Raw genomic sequence first — 18,918 nt, 5'->3', positions numbered from 1 at the left:
TGATCATTTCCTGTATACAAAGTCCTGCTCTGGGTCTTCACTTTACAGCTGGGGAAACTGAGACCCAAAATGCATGGGCCATCCTAGGCTCTGCTACTTGCCCCCAGGGACAGAAGCAAGGAGAATAGCAATTCCTCATAGCGTCGACAGGTGGCGCTGCTCTGGGTACTTTACGCATGTCTTAGCCCATTTTACCAGATTATCTATGCCCATTTTACAGAAAAGGAAACTGAGGCACGAAGCTTCAAGGTCACGGAAACAGTCTATGTTCCTAACTGTTCCACTTTCCACCGGGTAGCAATTGGGCGGTTTACTCCACCCCACCCCCACTTTTCATCCCCACTTTCCACTCCTGCCCTCTCCTTCCCCTCCCCCACCACACATTCAGCCAGGCTGGGTCCTTGCCAAGTCTCAGCTGTCACGGCGTTCCCATCTTTGATCACCAGTCAGCCCAGATGTTGAGCTGATCAAAGGCAGCTGTTGCCTAGACCCTCCCCAGAGCGGGTGGGACAGACACGTGACAGACATGGAACCTGGCTGGGCGGGGCTCGGTGGGGCCTTCCCCATCCATCACTGGTACCTAGAAGGAGGAAGGACACTGGTCTAAGTGTAAGGATGGTTGGCGCTAGGGGCCTGACTCAGGAGGCATCCTGAAGCAAGAACGTAGAGGCAACCAAGTTCCAGGCACTTGCTGGCAGCCATGGCTCCCTCATGAGCCTGCCTCTGGACCTAGGCACCACAGTCTTTCTTTGTAGGTCTTCAAGAGTGGCAATTTCTACTAATAATTTAACAGAGTGATCACTGTGCACTGGGGAAGCTAAGGCAGGAGGGTTGTGAGTTCAAGGCCAGCTTTGGCTACATGGTAAAATGGAGTCTCTAGTAGTCTCCATTGCAGGGCACAGAACTCTGGCTACCTATGTGCAAGGCCCTGGAGTTGGTCCTCAGCACAGGGAGGGGGTGACTGGGACTGAGCAAGGAAAAAAAAACAAAAAAAAAACCACTTCCCTACCCCTTTTGCTGACTCAGTGCACTTATGGACATGTTCTCTACCAGAACCACGCCCAAGGGAGCGAGCATCATTCATCCACCAACTTCTGTGCATGAATGGTACACAAATGCTCACACATACACAGTGGTTAATTAATTAATTAATTAATTAATTATTAAATGTAAAAGGTTTTTAATCTGGGACAAATTAGCACTGTTTTGTAAATTCTTTTTATTTATTTATTTTTATGTGTCTGAGTGTCGCGCCCATATGTATGCTCATATGTACAGCATGTGTATGCCTGAGGACACCATGGCCCCCCTGGAACTAGCATTACAGGTGGCTGTGAGCCTCCACGTGGGTACTTTGCAAGAGCAGCCAGTGAGCTTAACCATTGGGCCATCTTCTCTAGCCGTAACGTGTTGTTTTTGTTAAGTTTGAGCCAAATATTAGTGTGCCTAGGCAGATTATAACTTCCTCAAAGACAAACTACCTAAATGGAGAGAGGGGGTTCTGACTTTACAGCCTGGTTATGAAGTGTCCCCCAGAGCTCATGTGTTAGGGGGTTGGTCCCCCCCCCAGCTGATGGCAGTATCTTGGAAGGTTTGGGGAGACCTTAGGAGGTGAGTCTACTATTCACTGGAGATGGGTGTTGTGGTTAATTTAGAAGTGTGGCCTAATAAATGTTTCTTATGAGGCTAATTACTATTATGGTGGGATTTTTCTAATCCACTAGCAGCCAGTGGAAACACAGCCAAGGCAGATGTTACCTCCTAAGCCATCCTCCGATAACCCCCAGTCTCCATTCCATTCTAATAGTTTCTATCTGGGCTACCTCCCGTCCGTAACCCCAAAACACTTGCTAATGTTCTCCATCTCTTTCCATGAGGAACTTCGGAGTTGCTCCTCTGGGCCCACGTGACTCAAGCCCTGTCCTATCCCATGGCAATTTCCCCCCCTCTTCTTCCTCCCTCTTCTCCCTCACTTCCTCTTCCAAGATCCTCTCTGTCTCCCAAAGCCTAACGGTGCCTATCTCATTTGCCTGCCCAGGTGGGTCAGCTTTTTATTGGTCAAATAGGAATAAGTTGTGGGTTTTGGTTTTTTTGGTTTTGGCAGGGGGTGGGGAGTTTTCAAGATAAAGTCTTTCTATGTTAGCCTTCACTGTCCTGGACTTGTTTTGTAGACCAGGCTGGCCTCGAACTCACAGCAATCCACCTGCATCTACCTCCCAAGTGCTGGGATTAAAGGTGTGCACCACCACGCCCAGCAGGAATAAGCTTTTAGGCAAGGTTCCACAGCACTATTTAGGCCACAAAGACTAGCAAGCAGGAATTAGCATCAAAATACATCAGACCAACCTCCAACAGGTGGGTCTTTGGGGAAATCTTGTCACACTCACACGTACACAATACACATACCAGCAAACATACAGCCACACACAACATACACATATGCCACACAAACACACATATATAAAAGCACCACCTTGGGCATACACACACATACACACACATACACACACACACACACACACACACACACTTTCTCTCTCCTTCCTCCACACGCTCCCACTGCCACGGTGCTCTGCTCACAAGCATAGTGTCAAGCACCCAGGAATTTCAGTTCCTATTTATTGAACATGGGCATTATTAAAAATTAAATGAAAAGCTGTGTACGGAAGCAGGAGAATCAGGAATTGAATGAAGGTCAGCCTCAGCTACACAATGAGTTCAAGGCCATCCTGAGGTACAAGAGACCCTATTGCCTGTACCCAGAAGTATTGTTACACACTGGGAATGTTTTTAAATATATTTAGTTTTATTTGGGGGAGAGGCACCCACACATCAGATCCCCTGAAGAGCTGGGGTTACAGACAGTTATGAGTCTCCCTCTGTGGGTGCTGGGATCTGAAATGGGTCCTCTGTAAGAGGGTCCCTTCATGCCCACCTGGACCACAGCAAGAGCACTACACCACTTACCTAAGTCGGTCTCAGCCGCCAAGCACCGAGTCTTCCAGACACATAGATTAAGCAGGAAGCCAGCGAGATGCAGGTAAAAGTGCTTTCCATAACTGCAGCTCAGTCCTGGGAACACAGGATCGTGTCAGGGGAGGCCTGACTTCTGGAGCTCTTGCACAGGAGTTAGGAGCACTTGCTCCACAGCCCTAAGGACCAGGATTTGGACCCCAGCACCCACATAACCAGGCAGCTGTCCTACACATGCCCGGAACCCCAGTCACAAGTGGGATAGAGACAGGAGGATAGCCGGGGCTTGCTGACCTACAGTCTAGCTGAAAAACTGCAATTCCAGGTACAGAGAAATAGACAGCCGTGGAGGAAGGCACCCAAAGTCACCATGTGCACACACACACACACACACACACACACACACACACACACTTTAAAATAAATCTTTTGTTTTTTTAAGCAGTAAGCCGACTCACACAAGCTGTCTTCTGGTTTCCATGTGTGTGTTGAGGCACACGGCACACACCTGCACAGAAGGAGGCGGGGCAGAGAAGGAGGAAGGGAGAAAATAGAAAGGAAGAAGTGCTGGGGTACAGCTCAGTTGCTATGGCTCCTGTCTGGCACCCACAAAGCCAAATTCGGCCCCTAGAACCACATAAGCTGGGCACGCATGCCTGGAATCAATCCCAGCATTCAGTGGTGGCAACAGGAGGATCAAGAAGTTCAAGGGCATCCTTGGCTAACATAACAAGTTTGAAGCCAGCCTGGGCTACACGAAGTTGGCAAGCTGAAGTTGAAACGGAGACTGGGAGCCGAGCAGGAGTTCACAAGGCCTGTGCTTGCTGCCCCCCACCCCCACCCCAATGGGCTCAAAACAAGGTCAAGTTCTGGTGCAGGATCTCACATTGTAGCCCAGGCTTGCCCAAACTGGCAATCTTCCTGCCTTAACCTCCCCAGTGCTAGGATTAAAAGTGTGTACTGCCACAGTTGGCTTTTCGACTACAGGTCTGTCCATATCCCAGGAGCACAGAGCAAGCCCGGCATCCCTGCTAGCCAGTTCTGGGTCCTCAGCTCAGTTGTCACTAAGGGGAGTGACTTCCAGACACGGGCACGGCCTGGCGATAGTCAAGAGTGCGTTGTGTTTTCTGTGCAGCTGTTTGTCTGCACAGCCTAGATGGTTCACTCTCAAGGTAGAAGCAGGAGAGAGGAATCAGCCGTGGGAGGTGTCCCTCCAGTGGCCAGCGGCTCTGCCTTGCACTCTGAGAGCTTCAGTCTCCTTACTCCCCCCACCCCAACCCTGGCCCTCAGATAGCCTGAGAGCAAAGCGGGGGCCCATCAATCACCAGGACTTTAAAGGCCCTTCGGCTTTTGTACGCTGTGTCCTCCCGATGTTTCTCTTAGCTACATGCTAACACCCGTCTGTTTAGAAGTCACAGCAAATACATCTTGGAGAGGGCTTTGATCCCTGGCAGCTGTGTACGTGTGAGGAGCCAGAGTCCCCAGGGCAGAGACAGCATGGGAAGGAGCTGAACCCAACTGGTCTCTCTCATGCCCTCTGGGCTTGGCACCCCAGCCCAGGCCTCAGGCTCACCCCAGCATGCTGCACTTGGAGCACAGCAGAGCACAAAAGGCCAAGTTTGGATACGAAGAGTCCTGGATTTAAGTCGTGGCTCTGCTGCTTGGAGACAAGTAAGTTGCTCAGTGTCTCCGGGTGTGTCCCGCCTCGGGTAGATCAGTTTTTATTCTGAGGGGTCTCCCCTAGGAGCCTGGTGGCAGACGAACGCAGTCCACGTGAGTTTGTACAAAAAAAAGGACGTCTGCGCTAAGTAGGGAACACACCCAGGCACCCCGTGCTGTATGAATTTTCACCCATGCACACACAGGAGCAATGAGCTCTAGTTTAAGGTTGTCTGTCTTGCTTTGGCTTCCGTCACACGCAACCAAAGTCCACGTGGCTTAAAATGACAGAGCACTTAGGCCTAGGAGCTGGAGTCCAAGGTAAAGGCAAATTTAGAGCTATGCGCCCCCTGGTGGCTGTAGATAGGAACAGCCTGGCAGTGGGTAGTGCGCCCTCTGGCGGCCACATCGAGGAACTGCCGTCTGCAGGGAGGAACCCGCTTTCCTGGTGTGGGGTCTCTGGCTACCTGGCCTCTGAGCCCCGTGTGTCTTACAGGTGAGTCCTTGCTCTGTTAACTCTTGTGTTCTCCTCTGTGATTCTGTCTTAGAAAAACACCATGTCATCATATACCCCAGCCACATCCTGTCTGACCCCATTTTTCACTTGACCCGTTCTACAATGACTATTTCCAAATAAGGTCACATTATAGATGTCAGGGGAAGTTAGACCTCCATTGCTTCTTTGCGGGAGAACACAGTTCAACAAATAGCCAGGGCAGGCAGTCCACTTTCCAATGAGATGAGTGAACTGTGGCTCAGAAAGATGGAGAGACTGAGTCCCCCAAAGTTGCACAGTTCAATGGATTTTGAACTCCAAACGCCTCCACGAACCCAAATCACCTGGATCAGTCAGGCTGGAGTGGAGAAGTCAGGCTTTCCTGCAGGGCTGAGCTCCTTGGGAGACAATGAGCACTTGGGCCACCTCCCCAGCCCCCACCTCACTCATTCTCCTCTTCTGGGAGCTCAGAGCCAGACTCTTCCCACCCAAAGGCATGAGAGCCGGCCAATGGCTTGTCCCTCCTTGACCTAAGAGTCTGGGGCTTGACCCTAGAGATAGCTCAGGGCCCCTGGGGCCCATCTGAGCCCCCAGAGAGCAGATGATGTGTGTGGGCCGGACGTCACCGCTTACCCAGCTTCCTCTCTGCTCCCACTAGCATCCCCCTGAGGCTCCACATGGATTTAGCCAACAGGACCCTGACAGGGCAAGAAGCAAGAGCTGGTGTGTCGAGAGCCATCCCGGATCCTGCCAGACAGGACCTTGTACGGTCCTTTCCTCTGGGACCAGCAGTCTTATCCCAAGCTGTCCTGGTCAGGCTTTCCCTGCTCATGTGTGGTCACTTGCCTGCTGTGCTTTCTTCTCCTCCATCCTTCTGTGGGAACAGGCCACCACTTTCTGCTGCTAGGAGACCGCATCTCCAACTACCTTCTCACTGTTTCTCTGTGGATTCCTTCCAGTCCCACCAGGTATCTGCCCACAGTATCCAGGTCTTATATTCTGAACCAGCTCCTTATCTATATGCTCCACTAGGACTGCCCAGGTTCTTGGAGCCAGGGGGAACCTTCAGAGGCCCAGAAATCACAGTGAGTCTTTGCCACTCCATCCTCGAGCTGACTTCTACCCAAGGACACAGAATACATCAGGATTAATTTAAAAACAAAGAGTAGTGAAGCCACAAGACCTCCGGTGCTGCCCTGCCTAGCCCAGGGACAGGCGACTTAACCTGCACAGAGAGGTTAAGCATCTTTCCCAAGGTGACACAGCATGGGAGGGCAGAGGTAGGGCTGTCAGCACAGGTGGAAAACAAATCCATGGCATCATCAGATTCTCCTGCTACTGCTGCTACTGGCTATCCTGGCAGCCTGGAGCCCCAATACATAGTAATCAATTGCTCTTGCTTGTGAGGCACGTAAACAGGATGAAGATGGCGAGGAGGTTCATTGAGGGTGAGAGTCCTGACTCAGAGACATGGCGGCCCAGCTTTCCCACGCTCGCAATTGAAGCTTGCGATCAGAGTCACACAAACGCATGCGCACATGCACCCACCTGCATCAGAAGAGGCACTTTTAGGAACCCACCCATCCTTAAAGCCCCCAAAGTTAAGGCCACAGTGATGCATCCAGGGTGTGATGTCAGAGGGTAGGCGTTTCCCTGAACCCTGGGAGTTTCCTCAAACTTGAGGAGCCTCAGCTAGCTGCATATGCAGGCTGGATGCTCTCCTGTTTCCTACAACTCCAGCCCCAGCTCTGTGCCCAGAGAATGTCCGGTGATGACTCCTCTCCCACCCCTGTCTTCCCTTCCTGATAAAATCAGTGGACAAGCACTCCCAATGGGATCCCAGACAGGCAGGCCCCTCCTTCCCTCAGGGTCTCTGTCCACTGATCCCTCTGCCAAGTGGACCTTGGAACACCCCTCTATTCCGTCCCTCTGACCAACCTACAAACACTCATTCTCAGCTCTGAAAACACAGAAGCCCCAAATCAGTTTCCCTGGGTGAAGACTGGGGTCAGCAGAGCCAGGGTACCCGTACTGAAGTGATCCTCAGCCTTCCTAACGCTGCTGCGGCCCTTTAATTCAGCTCCTCAGCTTGTGACACACACACACACACACACACACACACACACACACACACACACACACACCGCCCCAACCATAAAATTATTTTCGTGGCTACTTCATAACTATAATTTTGCTGCTGTTATAAGTTGGGATGTAAATATTTCCAATGATCTTAGGCGATCCTTGAGAAACGATCGTTTGCCCCCACCCCCAGAAAAAGGGTGGCAACCCACTGCCCTGGACGGCTGAGAGGGAAGAAGTTGGTCCTGGGTCTTCAACCTTTGGGATGTTACCAGCATCCCCCAGCTTGTGGACCCGCCCCTTGCCATTTTGAAGTCTCCCTCTTAGGATACAAGCGATGGCACAAGAGCCCACTGGGTCATTCCCGAAATTTTCCCATCTTAAGCCCCATAACTTCACTGCATCTGCAAGGGTGTTTCCTCCACCCCCACCCCCACCCAGGGCAGCTGAAGAGGCAGTTCCAGGTTCCCAAGCCTCTCCTCACGTTCCTCTTACATCTCTGGGGATTTCCCAGCCCGGGCCCCTGACAAATACTGCCATCCCCAGACAGGTGGCTCTCTGGCTTCCTTCTGCTACTGGTATTCAAATCTATTCGTGTTTGCAGAAATATTTACCAGCCCAACTGTAACCAAGCGTGCCCTGTGTTGGTCTGAATGGTTCTAAGGGGCCCAAGAAAGCCGAGTTGTTAGCGCTGATCCATGGTCCACTCGCTCCCTCTGCTGGCAGTGATGTGGAATTGCAGGCAGCTTTCCTAACCGCCGGGCGAGAGGAGTCAGGAAAAGCCATGGGGTGTTGTGAGGTGGGAGTTAGCAGAGGAGACCTGAAATCCAGATCCAGCCGGTGAGACAGGGAGCTGCTGGAGCCGGATCGTGAGCATGGCGGTTGTGACTTGGGTGCTGCAGCCCGGGCAAGCCGGTTCACCTCTCTGTGTTCCTGTTTTGTCCTCCGGAATTGCACTAATATCCCTGGGTTATTGTGAGGATGCTGCAGAGGGCTGGTCTCCACAGCCATCGCATTAAAACAGTTTTGTTGTTGCAGCTGTTGGCATTGTGATAACAATGTCAATAGATTCTCTCACCCTACCCTGAATGTGGGTGTTATTGGTCCTGTTTTACAAATGAGGCTTGAGGTTTTCAAATGGGGGAACAACTTTACCCAAGGTCACACAACAGGGAGTATCAGAGATAGAATCTGACACCCCACCCCCACCCCACCAAGCAGTGCTAGCTGCGAAGGAGGTGGGACGTGGTTGTTACAAGCATCATTGGATACTTGAAGGACACCTGTATCTTGACATGGAGAGATGGAACCTGCAACAGAGAAAAGAGCCTGCTTGGATGGTAAAGTGATGGTTACGCTAACAGGACGACCCCAGGAGTTCAGTCCCGAGAGCCCATGGGAAAATCTAGGTGAGCGAGACCCTAAATCCCAGCATTAGGAGGCAGAAACGGGGATCTCCGGAGCTAGAGACCGGCATCTCTGGAGCTAGCTGGCCAGCTGAGTCACCGACTCTGGATTTAGTGAGAGACGCTGTCTCCGAAACAAGACGGAGAGAGATTCTGGGAAACACAGACACCAACGTCTGGCCTCAATATGTGTATACCCTTGTGTGTGCTCACACACATTGAGGGAGAGACGCACAATAAATAACTATTAAAAATAGCATCAGCCATCACATCGGGTCTCGGCGACACCACCAGAGTTCCTGGTGGCCACCTGCCTGCGTTGGGACAAACAGCCCCTAACGCCAAGAAACCAAGAGCTCATTTGAGATTCGCCTCTCCACCTTCCAGACCTGTGGTCCTCATCCTTCCTAAACGGGCTCTGACCCTTTGACACAGTTCCTCGCTTTGTGACATTACCTCCCCCCAAAACCGGAAGATTATATTGTTGCTACTTCCTAGCTATAACTTTGCTACTGTTCTGAATTGTAAACACCTGTGCTTTCTGGTGGTCTTTGGCCAACTCTGTGAAAAGGTTGTTTACTGCAAGCTGCAGGTTGAGAACCACTTGGCCCAGACCCTTCTAGAATCTCTCCTTACTGTTTGTCTCTCCTTGGATGGAAAGCAAAGCCCCTTGAGGCTAGTTCTGTGCCTGGAGCTACTGGGACCACGCTGGGTTGTTTTTCGTTTTGTCTTATTTTGTTGTTTGTTTTTTTTTTTTTTTTAATCTCAGAGGTTTTGTAGGGGGAAACCAACCTGAAGTGGAAACCAGTTGCCCCCAAAATTCAAATGCTGGGAGGGGAGGAAAAAGAGGGGCAAGAGGTAGGGGGCAAGACAGGAAAGCAGGAGAACAAGAAGGGGGAACGATAAAGTTGAGGTGAATACACTTATGAATGCATGGGGACGGAAGGCCGTGAACAGGGCAGCCTTCTACACATGTGGCGACCATATTTCCCGGACCAGCATGGGGACATGGGAATTCATAAAAAACATTCCATTTTCTTTTAATGCCTTTAAAACACCTTTTTGAGTTGCAGCCGTCTCTGGGGGGGAGGCTATATTTAGTTGTGTGTTTTAATAACAGCAGTTCATGAAAGAAATCATAAAATCAAAGTCTATGAATCTGGGGACCTGGGGAGGTGCCTGTACCTACCCTTTGCTTAAAGGCTAAGCCCTCAGAGTCACCCCCAACAACACTGAGCGAGCCTATTCTGAGAGGGTCTTGGGGTGTGGTTGCATCCCTCAATGTCATTTATTAAGAATAATATTTTGGTACATTAAAATATGGGACAATCAGCAAACGACTTTGAAACACAGTGACCTTGAGTCATCCCTAGAACTGAAAGTATGTTTTAAATTTTAAAAATAGTAATGATTCACATATAATAATTGCCACGTGTACTTGTGAGTTCAGAGGACAAGCTCACTGTTTGTCGTCACCCTCCACCATGAGACAAGGTCCCTCTGTTGTTTGTTGCTTTCCTTCCAGGAATTCTGCCTCCTGGGAATTATTGGCCTGTGTTACTCTTCCTGGTTATAGATGGGACCAGAGGATTTGAACCCAGATCCGCAAGCTTCCACGGTAAGTGTTCTGGCCACTAAGACACACCCCCCCCAGCCCCATAGTTGTATTTATTTATAAAATGTAACATTTTAATAGATGTATGTAGAAGCGACACTTTCTGGTGGTCTAGCGGTTAACACTCAATCAAGACATTAATGCGGCCGGGCAGCGGTGGCGCACGCCTTTAATTCCAGCACTCAGGAGGCAGAGGCAGGCGGATCACTGTGAGTTCGAGGCCAGCCTGGTCTACAAAGCGAGTCCAGGACAGCCAAGGCTAACACAGAGAAACCCTGTCTTGAAACACCAAAAAAAAAAAAAAAAAAAAAAAGGACACGAATCACGAATGCAACGTGTTCTAATCACATCACAGTAAATTCACATGTCTACACCTGCTGCTTCTGGCTGCCTCTGAGCAGAATTGAACACTCTTCTCAGGGACTGTGTCGCTCACCAAACCTGAAATAGTTACCCTCTGCTCTTTAAGGAAAAGTCAATCAATCTGTGTATTAGTTCATTTTCCTTGTCGTGTGACCAAAAAGACCTGACGACACAACTTAAGGTGGGCAAGCAGAAAGGGTTGACACACAGTCTGAGGGCACACAGTCCATCATGGTGGGAGGGCATGGCGGCAGGAGGGAGAGGCCGCTGGTCTCATTACATCCGCAGTCAGGAAGCAGAGAGAGATGGATGCTGGGACCTCAGCCTCCTGGGGGTAATGCCCCCCCACATTCAGGGTGGGCCTTCCATCCTCAATTAAATATTTTTTTTCAGTTACATCATAGATACACCCTCAGGTGGTTCTACTTCCAGTGGAGTTGACAAGCCTTGCCTTTTGTCCCTCTCACACCTTGGCGACAGCCTCTGTGATCATCAGTGCTGACTTTGATTCTGAGTTAATTTCAGTATAGATAATGTCCACATGTGGTTAACACCATCGTTAATTAAAAACAGCTGGTAATTGTTTTGGTGTTTAAAAAAAAAAAAACTCAAAATGATAAATCACTACTCAGTATAAATGGTGTCTTCTTGCGGCTGGAGCAACGGCTCGGTGTTTTCAGAGCATTTGCTGAGCTTGCAGAGGACCAAGTTTAGTTCCCAGCCCCCACACTGTCAGTCACTTCAGGGCATCTGCTGCCTTCTTCTGGCCTTTCAGGACACTGCAGTCCCATGCTAGTGCACACACAAATGACAAATATACGTAAATAATTTTAAAAAGATGTCTTCCACCTGGACACCGCTTTCTCTGTCCCCTTCTCAGAAACAGCAGTTACTGTCACCTCTTCATGGGCCTGTGAGGTCATCTTGGCTAACGTAAATGGGCTTTTTGCTGTTTGCTTTTGCTTGTTTTGTTTTCCTTTTGTTGAGACAAAGTTTCTTTGTGTAGCTCCTGGCCTCCAATTCTCAGAGATCCGCCGGCCTCTGCCACTGCCTCCCAAGTTCTGGGATCAAAGGTGTGCACCATCATGCCAGGTGGCTAATGTGATTGTTAAAAGTTGAATATAAGCAAGGCATGGTGGTGCCCGCCTTTAATCCCAGCACTCCAGAGGCAGAGACAGGCAGAGATCTCTGTGAATTCGAGGCCAGCCTGGTCTACAAGGTGAGTTCTAGGATAGCCATGGCTATGTAGAGAGAACCTGCCTCAAAAACAACAGGGTGAAAAAGAGGTTGCAACACACTTAGAAATTGAGGTCCGACTAACTCTAACATTGAGTGCTACATGGAGGAACCTATTTGGAGGCAGGATTTCAGAAGTGATCGAGTTAAAATGACGTCATTAGTTCCCTTGGCTAAAGGGCAAAGTGGGGGGGGGGGTCTTGCAGTGGGCACAAGGAGAACACAGAGGGGACATGAGGAGAGAGGTGAAAACTAAGGAACACCCGATACTGGGCTGGGCAGCATCCTGTGTGGAGAAGGCGGGGATCCAGGACATAGTAGGTGTCTTAAGTGCATGGTTTCCATGACAAAGAGTGCATGCCCTGTTTCTACATCATCACCCCAACACTTGGGGGACAGTGTACGGGACAGTACTTGGTTTGCTTCTGTCTTCTCCTGGGACTTGGCGGTCCCTTGTGACCATTCTCCAGTAGCAGGTCCCTAGTCAACCAACCATCCCTGTACCCCATCCACCCGGCCCTGTACCCCATCTACCTGGCCCCATACCCCATCTGCACACCCCTGTTCTTGGTCAGTGTGGTGGTTTGAATGAGAAGGGCCCCCACAGGCTCATATATTTCCATGTTTAGTCCCCAGTTGGTGAACTGTTTGGAAAGATAAGGTGTGGTCTTGTTGGAGAAGGGCTTTGAGGTATCAAAAGGCCCAGGGCAGGCCCAGTCTCCCCCTACCACTCTCCTCTGCTCTGCTCTCCTCCCCCTCCTCCCTTTCTCCCTCTGTCCCTCCCCCTCCTGCCTCTGTCTCTCTCTGTCTCTCTGTCTCTGTCTGTCTGTCTGTGTGTTTGTGTGTGTGTGTCCCTCTCCCTCTGTCTCTCCCTCCCTCTCCCTCCTCCTTCCCTCCCTCTACCCCTCCCTCCCTCCCTCTCTCCCTCTCTCCCTCCCTCTCTCTCTCTCTTTCTCTTTCCCTCTCTCTCTCTCCCCCCTCCCTCTCTGCCTGTGGGTCAGGATGTAGCTCTCAGCTGCTGCTCCATCACCCTTCTTGCCTGTGTGCCACCATGCTCCCTGCCATGAAGGGCATGGGCTGAGCCCCAGAAGCTGTAAGCAAGGCACCTGTTAAGTGTTTTCTCTGATCAGAGTTGCCTTGGTCATGGTGTCTCCTCACAGCAGTACATCAGTGACTAAGACAGTCACCAAGCCCCCAAATCCTGGTTGGCTTACCCAGTGTGAGGCCACAGTGAGAAATGGAGGAGTGCAGATAGGCCAGACATGGCATTTAAACCAGCCACAAGCCTTCTGTGTCACAGCTCCTGGGAACCTGCCCCAGCTTCCACGGCCCCTGCCTTGTCCACTGCCCTTCGGAGCCTGGCTTGTAGGAGAAGGGACTGTTGACCCCTGTGCAGTGGGCTGTGCTTTTTTTTTTTTTTTTTTTTTTTTTTTTGCCTGCTTTTAAAAAAGCATTTTACTCTTATTTTAAGCGATGTGTGCCTGTGTGTAGGTTTGTACATGTGAGTACGGTGCCGGTGGGAGCCAGAAAAGACTGGTGGATCCCCTGGGAACTGTAGTTACAGGCTTTTGTGAACCAACCACTATGGGTGCTGAGAAGCGAATCTGTGTCCTTTGTAAGAGTGCTCTAGCCACTGAACCATCTCTTCAGCCCTTGTCCACTTGCTTTGAGGTGTCCCTTATCCTGTCTGTCTGTCTGTCTGACTGTCTGTGTCTTTCTGTTTCTCGGTCTCTGTCTCTCTCTGTCTCTGTCTCTGTCTGTCTCTGTCTGTCTGTCTCTCTCTCTCCGTGTGTGTGTGTGTGTGTGTGTGTGTGTGTGTGTGTGTGTGTGTTTTAAAAATAGGATTTCACTATTTACCTCTGGCTGGCCTTGAACTAACTATGTAGACCAGGCTGGCCCCCTAGTTCACAGACATCCCCCTACAGCTGCCTCCCAAGTGTTGGGATTAAAGACGTGGCCACCATGACAGACTTCACCTATATCTCTTTCCGTGCTAGCATAACAACTGATCCCACAAGAGAGACGTTCTCTCCCAGGTCTCCAGAGAAAAACAGCCTGAGATTCAGTTGTCCTTGGTGGCCACAGCCCCTCTCTACACACGTGGTCCATTGTCTGGGGCTACCATGTCTGTTTAAGGTGACATCCACTCCCATCTCTGTCCTCCATCTTCCCGCCAAAGGACACTTGTCAGTAAGTAGATCTAGGGCCAGCCAGATCATCCAAACTGACCTCACTTTTCGATCCTTTGTGACATGGCAAGGGCACCTTTTCACAGGGTCCAGGGGGCCAGGACAGGCGCATCTTTCAGGAGGTGGGAGGGGGTCATCTTTACTCATCCCACCACCCACTCTGGGGAGTGCCTCTTCAGATCCTCTTCAGTCGAATCCCTCGGAGTGCCACATCTGCTTCCTGCTCACTTCATTCCCTCAGAGACCATACATGGCCACCTGGCTCTGTTCAGGAACCACGGAGATGCCTGAAATACACAGCGCTCTGCCGGCAATCGGCATTCAATAAACAGCTGTTGCTGGCTCCACCTGGCTCCCAGTGGGGAGCTTTGGGAAGATGGGTCTGAGGAGGCCTCTTTGGAAGTAAAACGTGAAATGAGCAGGCTGCTTGTCTATAGCTTGGATATCAGCTGAATATGTTCCTGCCAGCAATTTTTTTTAAATCTCAAGTGTATGTGTGTACAAGTGTGTGTGTGCGTACAAAAGTGTGTGTCTGTACAAGTGCCCCGCAGCACTGGGCTTCCAAGCATGAGCTACCACAGCTGGTATCTGTACATGGGTCTCGTGTGTTAACCCTGGTCCTCACCCTTGCAAGGCAAACACTTTGCCGGCTAAGCCTTCTCCCTGGCTCTGGTAGTGACATCTGCAGGCTTGTCCTCCCATGGACACATGAGCCCCATGCTTCTGAGGCTCAGTGAGGAAGGTGCTGGCTCAGGGGCATTGTGCTGGAGCTGGTTTTAGAGCACAGGGGCTGTGGTGCATTCAGGAAAACCCAAACCCAAACTGTAGTAATAGCCAGTAGGGTGGGTGTCATTTCAAAAGGACCAATGAAAATGGTAGAACAGGAAATAACATTTTTTTCACACACTACCCACAGAAACATATAGTTTGGAAACACTATTTGATGAGGAGTTCCTAGAGAGAGTCACATACGGCCTGGGAATCCTACCCCTAGGAGTGTGCCCACGAGAAATAAAGATGAGCACACAGATGTTCTCAGCAACGTTATTCACAAGAGCTACAGAGTGAACCCGCCAGATCCCTCAGGCTGATACACGGATGTGCTAGGTCAGACACTTAACACTAGTGGGGAAAATGGAATGAAGAACCACTCGTGCGGGGACCTGGATGAGCCAAGGTGACAAGATGCCGAAGGAAAGTCATCCAGGAAGGGAACGTGTCCATAGAGACGCCAGGTAGAGTCTGGGTTCCCGGCAGAAGGAAATGATGATGGTCTTTTGCTTGGATGTAATGTTTTCTAATTTTGTGTTTATGTGGGCTTTGTGCATGTGCTTCTTGTGTTTTCTCTCCTTTTAAATTTTTGTTTGGGGTTTTTGTTTTGCTTGCCTGTCTGTTTGTTTTCTAAAGAGAGAGAGAAGGAAGGGTCTTGGAGTTGTGTTAGTGGGAAGGATTTAGCAGTGGTGGAAGAAGGGGAAACCATGACCAAAATATATCATCTGACTTTTTTTGTATTTATTTATTTATTTATTTATTTTGAGACATGGTTTTCTTGTGTAGCTTTGGCTGTCCTGCAATTTACTCTGTAGACCAAGCTGGCCTCGAACTCACAGAGATCCACCTGCCTCTGCCTCTTGAGTGCTGGGACTAAAGGCATGTGCCACCACTGCCTGGCTGAAAAAAAAATTAATAAAAAGATGTTCTAGAGTTGGTTCTCTCCTCCCAGTACAAGGGACCATGGGGTAAAAATTAAGGTTGTCAGCCTTGGCACACACTTGGGGGACAGTGTACGGGACAGTACTTGGTTTGCTTCTGTCTTCTCCTGGGACTTGGCAGTCCCTTGTGACCATTCTCCAGTAGCGGTCCCTAGTCAACCAACCATCCCTGTACTCCATCCACCTGGCCCTGTACCCCATCTACCTGGCCCTGTACCCCATCTACCTGACCCAGTGCCCCATCTGCACACCCCTGTTCTTGGTCAGTGTGGTGGTTTGAATGAGAAGGGCCCCCACAGGCTCATCTATTTCCATGTTTAGTCCCCAGTTGGTCAACTGTTTGGAAAGATAAGGTGTGGTCGTCTTCTTCTTCTCCTTCTCCTTCTTCTTCTTCTTCTTCTTCCTCTTCCCCACCTCTATCTCTGTCTCCCTCTCTGGGGTACCCCTACGCCCTTTGCTTCTCCCCCCCATGCTCACTTAATAAACTCCTCTATAACATAATGTCTGCTGCCTGGTATCTTATCTTATTATCTTATTGCCTTGTATCTTCTTATACATTCTCATACATAGAACTATCTAAGTTTTATCCCTACCCCCATCAGGTGAAAGGAAGGGACTAACTCCCAAATGTTGTTCTCTGCCCTTCACATGCACGTGTGTGTGTGTGTGTAGATGCATGAATGAGTATATATTGATGCATGTATGTATATATACGTTTATATATGTGTATATGTTCATAAACACAATAAATAAATATTTAGTTTGGTTTTTCAGGACAGGGTTTCTTTTTGTAACAGAGTCGTGGCTGGCATAAACTCGCTTTGTAGACTAGGTGGCCTCAAACTCACAGCGATCTGCCTGCCTTTGCCTTCCGACTGCTGGGATTAAAGGCGTGTACCACCACTCCCGGCCCTAAATAAATCTTTTTTAAAAATGTTCTTTGAAACAGGATTTCTCGGTGTAGCCCTTGGCTGTCTTGGAACTCACTCTGAAGATCAGGCTGTCCCAGAACTCGGAGATTCTCCTGCCTCTACCTTAAAAAAAAAAGTTAAGGAAGCAAAAAATCTCTATTTTCCCAGCTGTCGGTCATCCTGCGGAGCTTGGGCATCAGCGCTCCCTGCGGGCCTTGTGGGCATTGGCGGAGAAAGTGCGCCTGCGCAGAATGCAAGCTCTCAGGCTTTGCCTTCCCTCTTAAGGGTTTGACTTCCATAGAGAGGCTTTAACAAGGCCACACCCACTTCCTGGATGGGCCCACGTGACTTACTAAAGATGGCGGCGCCCAGTGAGGCGGCGTGAAAGTTGTTGGAAGTTGCTGTTTTAGGGTGCGTGAATCAGAAGCGAGGGAGACCTGGGAGCCATGTCGCGTCTGATCGTGAAGAACCTCCCGAACGGGGTGAGCAGGAGCCGGGGATGGGGGCCCGGAAGTGGGAGCGAGGGTCCTGAAAAGGAGGCTGAAGGATGGCGGGATTAGGTCTGGAACCCAGTGGGGCTGGACTCTGTTGTGACGGCTAAAGAAGCGGGGAAAGTGGCCACGATTGTTATAATTATCCTCACTGACTATTGCCCCCTCATGGGTGCCTGACTCCAAACGGATAGCCCTGCTCCAGGCAGATGCCAGCCGCCTTGTGCCTCGGACTCCGGCCCTCTCGATGTACTTGCGTACCCTGATGGCTCCACGCTGTTCACTCTTCCACTTACGAGACTATTGAGGGAAATAGGTGGCGAGGGAACCCCGAGGACCTGAGTGATGGAAATGGCATTTAGTGGTTTCTCTTAAGTGGAGTGGAGGCAACTCAGCCATGGTCACAGAACCTGACACCTGGCAGGCCTTTGGTAACTGCCGGGTAAAGGAAGAAACCAGCGGACCCTGTGTGATGATAGGCGGCTGGATGCAGGGCACTCCGAGGACCTCTTCTTGTGCTGGATAATTTTGTCAGCTTGACACAAACCAGGGTTACTTAGCAAGAGGGGCCGTCAGTTGATGAATTGCTTCCGTATGATTGGCCTGCGGACGAGTCTGTGATACACTGACGAATGGTTGAGGTGGGAGAATCCAGCCCACTGTGGGTGGTGTTACCCCCCGGGGCAAGTGCTTCTGAGCTGTATATTTAAAAAAAAAAAAATGCTAGCTGAGCAAGTAAGTATTCGGAGTTCCTCCATGGTCTCTACTTCAGTTCCTGCCTTGGCTCCCCTGCAAGATAGGCAGTGATGGATACATGTGAGCCACATTAACACCTTTCCTCCCCCGCGTTGCTTTTGGTCCTGCTGTGTATCACAACAGGAAGCAGACTAGGACGCTTACTGTTTTTTTGTTTGTTTGTTTGTTTGTTTGTTTGTTTTTTCACGACAGAGCAAGCTCAGCCACGGACTTCAAAGCCAGGTGTGGTGGTGCACACGTGTTGTCAGCTTTCAATAGACCGAGACAGAGGATGGCAAGTTTGAGGCCAGCCTGGGTTATATAGGAAGATGATGTGGGAAAAAAGAAATCAATTTTATTTTGGCTGTTGGTGGGGCCACATGCCCCTAGAGCAATGGTTCTCAATCTTTCTAAGGCTGCAACCCTCTTAATACAGTTCCTCATGTTGTGGTGATTCCCCCCCTCAACCATAAAATTACTTTGTTGCTACTGCATAACTGTAATATTTCTACTGTTACGAGTGTAATGTAAATATCTGATATTCAGAGTATCAATATATGTCCCTCAAAGGGGGTCGGGACCCACACGTTGAGAACCACTCCCCAAAAGCCAAACAAGCAAAAAATCTGCCTGGTTTAAGAATGGTAGGAGCCAGCTGTCTGCACCGTGGGCCTTTTTAACCATGTTACAGTAATGGCGTGTTAGTTTCTCTCTACTTCCTTGGTAAAGTGATTGAAACAGTACCAGTATTTTGTTTGTTCATTTGTTTTTATTTTTTGCCATTTTGGAGGCCAGCAAGCCTAATGTCAAGGTCTGATCAGACACGGGCTGCCTGTGGGGGGTGTTTGACGTGACAGCGTCATGGTTTCGTGCTGCAGGTCAGACATGGCTGCCAGCACATCGTCTTAGGCTTCTAGAGGATCTGCTGGCCAGTGCCTTCTCTGACTCACGGCCACTTCTGTCACCCCCCCCCCCCCAGCCTTCAACATCAAAAACACCTGGCTTCCTGGTTCTCCCCCACCCCCTTCCTCAGACTCTGAGCCTCCTACC

The 18,918-nt window shown here is 50.1% G+C and overlaps 1 protein-coding gene across 1 annotated transcript in view; it reads left to right on the top strand.

The window, feature by feature from the left end:
* Nucleotides 1-16,980: 16,980 nt before the first annotated feature.
* Nucleotides 16,981-18,918, top strand: part of Rbm19 (RNA binding motif protein 19) — an 82,141-nt gene continuing 80,203 nt past the window's right edge. Inside the window, exon 1 of the mRNA XM_051161607.1 lies at nucleotides 16,981-17,124. Within this exon, the coding sequence (XP_051017564.1) occupies nucleotides 17,089-17,124 (36 nt within the window). The 5' untranslated portion in view covers nucleotides 16,981-17,088. The remainder of the gene's footprint in view (nucleotides 17,125-18,918) is intronic.

This window comes from Acomys russatus, chromosome 19 (assembly GCF_903995435.1).
Source record: "Acomys russatus chromosome 19, mAcoRus1.1, whole genome shotgun sequence".
Taxonomy (NCBI): domain Eukaryota; kingdom Metazoa; phylum Chordata; class Mammalia; order Rodentia; family Muridae; genus Acomys; species Acomys russatus.
Note: the sequence above shows the minus strand (reverse complement) of the source record. Positions and strands in the feature narration are given on the sequence as shown.